The sequence below is a fragment of the Triticum dicoccoides genome, chromosome 7A (assembly GCF_002162155.2).
Source record: "Triticum dicoccoides isolate Atlit2015 ecotype Zavitan chromosome 7A, WEW_v2.0, whole genome shotgun sequence".
In the NCBI taxonomy this organism is placed as follows: Eukaryota; Viridiplantae; Streptophyta; class Magnoliopsida; order Poales; family Poaceae; genus Triticum; species Triticum dicoccoides.
The window spans coordinates 254,999,658-255,009,715 of record NC_041392.1 but is presented as its reverse complement, the minus strand read 5'-3'; the positions used below and the strand labels follow the sequence as shown (position 1 = coordinate 255,009,715).

The 10,058-nt window shown below is 46.5% G+C and overlaps 1 protein-coding gene across 1 annotated transcript; it reads right to left on the bottom strand.

The window, feature by feature from the left end:
- Window positions 1-7,513: 7,513 nt before the first annotated feature.
- Window positions 7,514-9,708, bottom strand: LOC119331880 (E3 ubiquitin-protein ligase RNF4-like). The gene is made up of 4 exons (XM_037605058.1): window positions 9,209-9,708; window positions 9,062-9,131; window positions 8,570-8,676; window positions 7,514-8,098 (listed from the first exon to the last, which is right to left on the bottom strand). The coding sequence occupies exons 1-4, from the start codon at window positions 9,386-9,388 to the stop codon at window positions 7,853-7,855; spliced, it is 603 nt and encodes a 200-aa protein (XP_037460955.1). The 5' UTR covers window positions 9,389-9,708; the 3' UTR covers window positions 7,514-7,852.
- Window positions 9,709-10,058: the final 350 nt, after the last annotated feature.

The following is a 10,058-nucleotide window of genomic DNA, read 5'->3' as shown; positions in this document are numbered from 1 at the left end:
AACTCCCCTCTGATATGAAATTAAACGTTCAAAATCTCATTAGGGTCCATGATTTCACTGAAATAAACATAAAATGTGATCAAAATAAAGCATATGAAGCTATTCCTCTTCACAAAAAAGTCTAGCTTTTTGTGTCACCGAAATCATCCCCAAAGTTGCCGCTCAAAACCCTAACCCTAATGCTGCAACTACTCTAAACTATAAATAATATGGGAGGAGGGAGTCCAGAACATTACCTTCTTCTTCGACGCGTCGTCACGTCGTCACGATCGTCTCAACCCCGCTGATCAACCACCGTTCGCCATTGTCGTCGCGAGAGAAAGTGGAAGGCATGGGGTGTGGAGAGAACGAAGGAAGATGATGGACCGAACTGGGCCAGGCCACTCTTATCAACGCAGGCGCGCCGCGCGGAATGACCCATCCCGGCCATACCTTTGCCACGTCAACAATCCTTGTTTGGGAGCGGAATCTGGATTGGTTTAAACCGGAATTTGTTAGTTCGGGATGCAAACAACAAAGAGATGAACTTCAATATTTGATTCGCCGAACGTCTACAAGTTCAAAGTTTAAAATGAACCTTTTCCACCGTGGGCAAACCGGTGAAACGATCGGCACGAGATGGATCGATTCAACCCGTGCGCGACGCGGGATCAAGAGTCACGTGCACGCGCGGCGCCGCGGCACGGGCACTAGGCGGAGTACGCACCACTGTGCACACAGGGAGACCACTGTTCACGAGGACGCTGCCCGGTGCCGGTGCCGGTACGTGCACCCGTGGTGGATCGTTGCCAAGGCCTCCTTGGCCTACACGGAATTACTATGCACGCCTTGTCGATGTTCGGAGAGAAACGAGAGGCGTCCGTCAGGGCTGACAACGCGCTCTGGCTGGCTGGTCTTGGATCGTGCTACTAGCAGGAAGATTTCCAGCACAGGCTACGCGGCTAAATAATTCCATGCGTTTAGGGGCGGACCTAGAGACAGCAAGTCAGATAAGATTCAGAGCCCGACGCGCACAAAGTAAAACCACACGGGATGTTTGTCGCCTCGCCAGTCTCCTCGCGGCCGGGTTAATTAATCGCATTCGTACGCTGCGCCACGCTAGGTCGAGTTTAGACTAAAGCAAGATTTGCCTAGGACTTCTCGGTAGCTCTGGCATATGCCAAGATTGGCCCGTCATAGATTTGCCTAGTAAATATTTTCTTCAGTGTCGTCGTACTATGATATGATAACGCGTCGCCGGACTCTTCGTTTTCCGGATCTGCGTCCAGGTCCTCCAGTTATTTCTCTCTCTCCTGTTAGAATATTCAGTTTAATCTTATTGTAATCTAAACATGACTTATCTCTATTCCCTCCCGTATCTATTTTAGACTCCTTCTGTATCTCGGTCTCCTGATCGATAGCTGCATCTAAGCGATCGGCTGAAACCTGTACGCCACGGCAGGGGCTTTTCATGTCGCTAATCAATATATACCCAACGCGGCTCTCCTCCAGGAGAGTAGGAACCCTTCCAAAGTTTACATGGTATACAGAGCCTTCCTCTTCCCGATCTAGCTAGTCACGAGAAATCTTTCTTCCATCGCTATGTCTTCCACCTCGGCTACGGTCGTCCTCAACCTCGGTCCTCCTCCGTCCGAGAAGTTGACAAAGGGGAACTTCCTCTTGTGGAAAGCTCAGGTGATGCCCGGCCTGCGAGGAGCGCAGGTTACAGGGCTTCTCGATGGAAGCGACGCCGCGCCCCCAACAACGGTGGAGCAGCAGCAGTCGGACAAGACAACAGCTGTAGTACCAAATCCACTGTACGGGCCATGGTTGTCGAAGGATCAACAGGTCCTAATCTATCTGTTGAATTCACTATCCAAGGAGATCCTTGCTCACGTCATTGATAAGGAAAACACATATGATCTATGTACTGCAATTACTACTATCTTTGCATCGCAGTCACAATCCAGAATTACGAATCTACGGATCGCCATTGCCAACACGAAGAAGGGCACCATGTCCGGCAGCACCTACATCGCCAAGATGAAGAACCTCGGGGATGAGCTTGCAGCAGCAGGTCGCCCGGTTAGTGACCCTGAGATGGTGGACTACGTTCTTGCGGGCCTTGACCGAGACTATGATCCGGTTGTAGCAGCAATTGGCGCTGTCAAATCTGCCATCACCGTGGATGATCTCTTCGCCCAGATTTCTGCTTTTGATCAGCGGGTAGAGATGCTTGGCGATGGCCCAGATGGGGGCTTCAACTCCTCAGCCAATGTGGTGTACAGGGGGTGTGGCCAGTTCAAGAACCGAGGCCGTGGACGCGGCCACAGAGGGCGTGGCCGAGGAAGGCGCCCCCCTTCTCCCTCTACAGGCAACGGTGGTAGAAGCTATCAAGGCCGTCCACAACAGCAGCAACAGCAACGTCAACAACCACCTCGAGATTATCCTGAGTGTCAGATATGTTACAAGTTTCATGCAGGAGGTGCCCGTGCTTGTTGGGATCGCTATGAGGAAGATGACTATGAAGAGAAGGAGGTAAATGTTCTCACCAACGGCTATGGCATCGACACCAACTGGTACGCAGACACCGGAGCAACAAACCATATCACGGGAGAGCTGGACAAGCTAACCATCAGGGACAAATACCATGGACAGGACCAAGTTCACACCGTAAGCGGTTCTGGTATGAAAATTACTCATGTTGGTCGTTCAGTTGTCAAAACCCCATGAAAAATTTGCATCTAAATAGGATTCTATATGTTCCTGAAACTTCAAAAAATCTTGTCTCAGTTCATAGGTTTACTCTTGATAATCGTGTTCTCATTGAATTTTATCCTTACTTCTTTTTGGTTAAGGACTTGGACACGAGGAGAATACTTCTTAGGGGCAAGTGTGTGGGTGGTCTTTACCCACTTATATCATCATCGTCATCGTCGTCTTCAAATAAGCAAGCTTTTGTCGCCATCAAGCCGTCTTCTGCAAAGTGGCATAGTAGATTAGGTCATCCTTCATCAGTTATAGTTAAACTTGTTCTTAGCAGAAATAAGCTTCCCCATGTTTTTGAGTCTAGCATTGAGTCAGTTTGTGATCCATGTCAGCAAGCTAAAAGTCATCAGCTACCATATCCTATCTCTACCAGTATTTCCACTGCACCCTTACAACTTGTATTCTCGGATGTTTGGGGGCCAGCTCCTGTTTTAGTTGGTAGACACCTATATTGTGTAAGCTTTATTGATGACTATAGCAAATTTACTTGGATCTATCTTCTTAAGAAACGATCTGAAGTGTTTCAAGTTTTCAAGAATTTTCAAAATCTTGTTGAAAGACAACTGAACACTAAGATCATTGACATGCAAACTGACTAGGGTGGTGAATACAAGAAACTCAATTCTTTCTTTCAGCAACTTGGCATCTCGCATCATGTTTCATGTCCACATGCCCACCAACAGAATGGCTCTGCAGAAAGAAAGCATCATCATGTTGTTGAGGTAGGGCTAGCCCTACTAGCAAATGCATCCATGCCACTAAATTTCTGGGATGAAGCATTTTTGACTGCCACATATCTCATAAACTTGCTCCCTAGTAAAGTCATCAAGTTTGAAACTCCTATCACACGACTCTATGGTACTACTCCTGATTATAAATCTCTTCGTGTGTTTGGTTGTGCATGCTGGCCCAACCTTAGACCCTACAATACACGCAAACTTGCCTTCCGTTCAAAGCAATGTGCTTTTCTTGGGTATAGCCCAATTCACAAAGGAGTCAAATGCCTAGATATTTCTACTGGCATGGTTTACATATCTCGTGATGTCGTTTTTGACGAGTCTGCTTTTCCCTTTGCATCACTTCATCCTAATGTCGGAGCCCTTCTTAGAAAAGAAATCCTTCTTCTTCCACCCACTCTCCGAGATTTTGATCATGGGGGCGACAATTGTACTGACCAAAATGATAATTCTACTAGTGCCGGTACTGTGTCTTTGCCTGTGCAGGGTCATGGAGAAAACGCAGAGGAAAACGGTGCACATAATGATCAAATTTTGGCTGAAAACGATGATATATTTCATGCATTGGAGGAAGAAGACGCTGGCGCTGGACACGAGGAGAATCCAGTGTCACCTAGAACTCCTGTGCGTCAGGAGCTCTCGGATCGCGCGCGGGGATCTGCCTAGGAGCATGTGCTGGCCAGAAGCCGGTCCATCCAACGAATGGGCGCCACGTCACCCGATGCAGCGCTAGTTCCGCGCCCCACGCGCGGGCATGCAGAAACGACAGGGACGGGCGCGACAGTGGCTGGCTCGAGGCCGCTGCGCCTCACGCGCTACATGCAGGTGCAGACAGAGGAGAATCCAGGATCTTCTATGGCCACCAGTTTTGAAGAAGCAACATCTTCGGCCACACCACATGCTACTAGCTTTGGGCCTGGATCCGTTGTGCAAAGCGGGTCAAATGCTCTGTCGGGATCTTTTGTGCCCAGATCTTCCGCATCATCTCCTGTGCAACAACCTACACGTCATGTTCAACCTCAACCAACTGTTGTCTCACGTGTTACAATCCGACTACGGAAAGGTATAAAAAATCCAAAAATTAGAACTGATGGTACCGTACCGTATGGCATGTTGTGTATCGCAGGAGAGCCAACAAATTTAGAGGTTGCACTTGGAGATCCAAAGTGGAAAAATGCAATGGATGAAGAGTACTCCGCGCTTATGAGAAACAAGACTTGGCATCTTGTACCAGAACAGAGAGGTAAAAATATCATTGATTGTAAGTGGGTTTACAGAATCAAAAAAGGGCGGATGGCTCAATTGATAGGTATAAGGCACGTCTAGTTGCAAAAGGTTTTAAACAACGTTATGGTTTAGACTATGAAGATACTTTCAGACCTGTTGTTAAAGCTGCAACTATCAGACTTGTACTAGCTATTGTTGTGTCCAGAGGATGGAGTTTAAGGCAGCTAGATGTTCAGAATGTGTTTTTGCATGGTGTTCTGGAAGAGGAGGTTTACATGAGACAACCACCTGGGTATGAAAATAAGAAAACACCTCACTATGTGTGCAAGCTTGACAAAGCTCTTTATGACCTGAAACAAGCACTAAGAGCATGGTACTCAAGGTTAAGCTCTCAGTTAAGGCGTCTTGGTTTTGTTGCATCCAAGGCTGATACATCACTTTTCTTTTATAATAAGGCAACCACAGTTATATTTGTGCTGATTTACGTTGATGATATTATAGTTGCAAGTTCTTCACAAAATGCCACTAATGCTCTTCTGCGTGATCTAAGTTCAGAATTTGCTCTTAAGGATGTTGGTGATCTACACTTCTTCCTGGGTATTGAAGTTAAGAAGATTCGAGATGGCATAGTATTGAATCAAGAAAAATATGCTACTGAACTTGTAACTCGGATGGGAATGAAGGACTGTAAGCCGTCACCTACACTGTTATCTTCTTCAGAGAAACTTTCAGCTTTTGAAGGTGAACCTCTTAAAGAAGAAGAAAGCACAAGATACAGGAGTACTGTTAGAGCTTTGCAACATTTGACATTGACAAGGCCAGATATATCATTTGCTATTAATAAGGTTTGTTAGTATTTGCATGCACCTACTACTGCACACTGGACAACTGTTAAAAGGATTGTAAGATACATAAAGCATACTGCAAGTCTGGGTCTTCCGTTTAGACGCTCTAATTCAACTCTTGTTAGTGCTTTTTCTGATGCTGATTGGGCCGGCTGCAGTGATGATAGAAAATCAACAGGAGGCTTTGCAGTATTTTTTGGATCTAATCTTATTTCTTGGAGTGCCAGAAAGCAGGCAACTGTATCAAGGTCGAGTACAGAGGCTGAATACAAATCGTTGGCAAACGCAACTGTAGAGATCATTTGGGTGGAATCCTTACTTACAGAATTAGGGATTAAGCAACATCGTGTGTCTTGTTTATGGTGTGATAATTTAGGAGCAACTTATTTGTCTGCCAATCCTATCTTTCATGCTAGAACCAAACACATTGAGATTGATTTTCATTTTGTACGAGAAAGAGTAGCAGACAAGAAGTTGGAGATATGTTTCATTCCATCCAAGGATCAGTTGGCAGACGGATTTACTAAGGCTCTTCCATCCAGGCCATTTGAGGAGTTCAAAAGAAATTTAAATCTAAGATAGTTTAGATTAAGGGAGGGTGTTAGAATATTCAGTTTAATCTTATTGTAATCTAAACATGACTTATCTCTATTCCCTCCCTTATCTATCTTAGACTCCTTCTGTATCTCGGTCTCCTCATCGATAGCTGCATCCAAGCGATCGGCTGAAACTTGTACGCCACGGCAGGGGCTTTTCCTGTCACTAATCAATATATACCCAACACCGCTCTCCTTCAGGAGAGTAGGAACGCTTCCAAAGTTTACATCTCCGAACAGAGTTAAAGTGCTTGTCTTCTTGCCCGTAAAAAAGAACAATTCGTGTCCTGAAATGCTGCCAACCATGAGCACTGAGCCATTACTATGGTCTAGACTCTAGAGCGCACAAAAGCGCAACAGCGAGAACACTGAAGCTTCTTCTTCTTTCAAAAATCGCTATAAGAAAATGACCCGTTCGACATTGTTGGGTGCTGCTGCGCCCCATGTCCACGCCGACCATACTTCCGTCATCACGCCGAGAGCAAATGAAGGTAATCCACGCCATACTTTGGCGCGCGCCCGAGGAATCGACTGATCTCACGCACAAACCTGAAGCATTCGGTGACGAGTGATGACAGGGGCGGTACGTCGTCAACCGGCGGCAGGTGGCCCCCGGGCCAGGCTCACATGACCGAGGCCCACAATACAGTGGGTAGCCCGGCCCGGGGAGTGGGCCTGACCGCCTGCGTACATGATGCATGGAAGGTTCTTGAGTGAGGCGCCATGATTCCCATGAACGAACCTTGAGGTTTCAGGCTCATGCGGTCATGATGATCGAAATCTCGATCTGCTTCCATTCAACACATGGTGGGTGTCCAAATCAAGGCAGGTCCAATCGAAGCCCATTTCGGCATCTGCTCCGGGCACGGGGCGCTCTCCTGATTGAAGATCCTTTTTTGGGGTGAAAAAGAGGAATACTGTCATGTGCTGGAGTATATTATGCTATTCCCCGCCCTTCCCCCCGGATAGCGATACTGAAAGAAAAAGAAGACCTAAAGGATTAAGTAAGGAGGAATAATAAATAAAGTAAGAAACACAGGCTAGTGGAGCTTCTCTGAAAGATGTTTCGTCAAAAGAAGCAATCCTTGCTGGTGCGAGAGCGATGACATGTTCGTCAACAGTTCGGGCGAATCTGATCGGCCAATGAAGGGTAAGGGTTCAGCCATTTTCTAAGGGTCAGAACCTCCCATCACTTCAGAGAATTGGGTTAGCCGGCTGTTGCGACATCAACATAGGGACAAGTCCAAAATTCCTCTTCGTTTTTCAGGAGATCTACCGTTTGATCCGAAACTTGCATGCTGGCTGTTTATGTGCATGGAATGGAGAAAGGACACTGATGCGTCATTGTCACCCAAGAAAATTATGCCAGACACAGAAAATGCAAAACCTACTATTGCACCACACTTCAGAAGGACATATGCAAATCCAAGAACCATGATCTCAAGTCAAGATCATCAAGCAGTATCTCTTAGAAGAAAACTAAGGTAGCGCCCCAGGTGGTGCATCGACCGATGCACACAACCGACCAGAGCATCACTCTCTATCTATAGTCACCGACCTGTTCCAGAATACAAGTCACACGCTATGAAGTTCATGAAATACTTGCAAAAGGCAGCGGCTCTAACTTCTTGATTGCGCACCATCCTAAGCTGTTTGCCGCCAAGATAGTACTGTATGAAAAAAATGGAGGACTTTAAGCTCAGACTTGATCAGCAGTTGCAGGGAGGTAAACTCGACGGTAGCTCTTCGGCCCTAGCCTCTTCCTACAAGTAGGGCATTTCTTCTGGGCCTTGATGGCCGCCTTGATGCACTTCTCACAGAAGACATGGCCACAGCTCGTAGCGGACGGCAGCTCCATCTTGTTCAGGCACACCGGGCAAGTGAACGTCGGTTCCTTTGGAGAAGCATTGGCAGTTGGTCTACTGACTCGCACCGTGCTGTTTTGCTGTGAAGGTTAGAAAGGGTGAGCCTACGACATAGCCCATGTACAGCACAAAAGAATCACAATTCAACCAGAAATAAGGATGCGGTGTTTCAAAACAAAATTGAAGGTACAGGTTCAAAATTATCAATTGAGAGCATGTAATATTAGTAGTGCAGTGTTCAGAAGATGTTGGGTATGGATCAAAGTTTCATGTCACTGGTTCCATTTCTGCTCAACAAATACATGGAAATATATATGTACACTCTAGTGCATTGCACAGTGCCCACCTGAATATTCTGAAAAGAGAGAAAGAGAGAGCAAAGCACGGCACAGATGTAGCATAATTATAGATGTTCCACTCTACCGGTTTGCTTAAGTTTAGTGGACAAAGATAGATGCCATATACCTTGAGAAAATAATACATACGCTTATTGTGGTAATCTGTAAAGCATAAAAACTTTAATTCACAAAACAAAAGAAGAAAATTAAAACCTGATTGCTGGATCTTTCTTCCCTGTCCGGAGAAAGGCATATAACAGGTGGAACCTTCCGCCTTTTGTTCCCACTGAGACAGCTAAATGTTCTTGCATCACCACAACCTTTAGTCGCAAGGAAAACATAATCTTTAGTCGCAAGGAAAACATAATCTTTAGTCGCAAGGAAAACATGGGATCAGATGCTGCCCAAATAAACGTCTTTATCAGTCTAATATTTATGACATCTTATTTATGCCTCCATTAGACTGAAGTTTGCTGTAACAATAAACTACAGAGCATGTGGAATAAAACACAGAGCATGTGGAATAAAAATCTGAAGTTCAGTTTCACACTTATCCCAAAGAAGAAATATGCGCCAACCGGAACATGAACATAAAAGGTAGAAGTAAATTGAACCAAGTACTCAATTTCTGCGGTAACTACTAACCCATGATTTGCAATTTAGCACTCGCAGTATTAAACTACTTGAGATCAGCAGTAAACTCACCTTCCTGATCAGCATCCGCCTCCAGATCCACAACAACCGCACGGCGCTTTATCTTAGCTCTCGACCTCCCCTATTAAAACAAAACATCATCTCAATGTCAAAATAAAATCATGGTGATTGAAACAAGGGGGCAGAGAGCAAACGCACCTCGTCGCCTAGCGCTTCGACGTCAATGGGCGAGGCCCGCGTGCCCGCCGTGTCCGGGGCCTCGTGCTGGCCGCCGCCGCCGCCATCACCGGCGATGGGAGATCGATCCAGGTCCACGACGGCTTCACCGGTAATGACGGAACCATCCTGTGCTCGCCTCCAAGCGCCAACCGTGCCCATCCCCTTTCGAAGCTGCTCACCAAATACCAATCGTAGTAAACCCTAATCCGTAGATGCGGATCTTGGTTTGCGGCGAGGTGGTCAGATGAGGCGATGCGTGGAGGGATAGTTTCTATGGGCGGGGGGATCGGGCTGGTCCGTGATTCCTGCTTGAAATCGGAGTGCGGCGGGCGGCCTGCGTAGATGGGGTTGCCGCCGCGCCTTCGCGGAGCGCCGCGCGACCTTTGTCGACTAATTAAGTTTCGCGTCCGAATTCGAGTAGTCGGATCGAGCGGGGGGACGGTTGCCATCTTCGTTCGGAACCGCGCGTGGTTTTTTCCGTTTCGCGCTTCCTTGTTCTGCTCGGCGGAGATTTTGTCCTGGGACCGCACGGCGGTGGGCTGAGACGGCGCAGTCAATCGGTTAGGTTCTGTTTGGTTTTAAATAAGTCATCAATTTATAAGTCGAAAAATGTAAAAAGTGATTTATTTTGTCAAACCGACTCAACTTATAAATCACCCCAATTTATAAGTCATAAGTTGCTCTACCCCAACTTAAAACTTATAAGTCATCCCTTTTGCATGGGTCTCATCACCTTTACATAAAAAAACAAGGTAGAAAGGTATGCTCATGTGACTTATAAATCAGGTGATAACCAAGCAGGCGTGACTTATAAGTCACTGATTTTAAG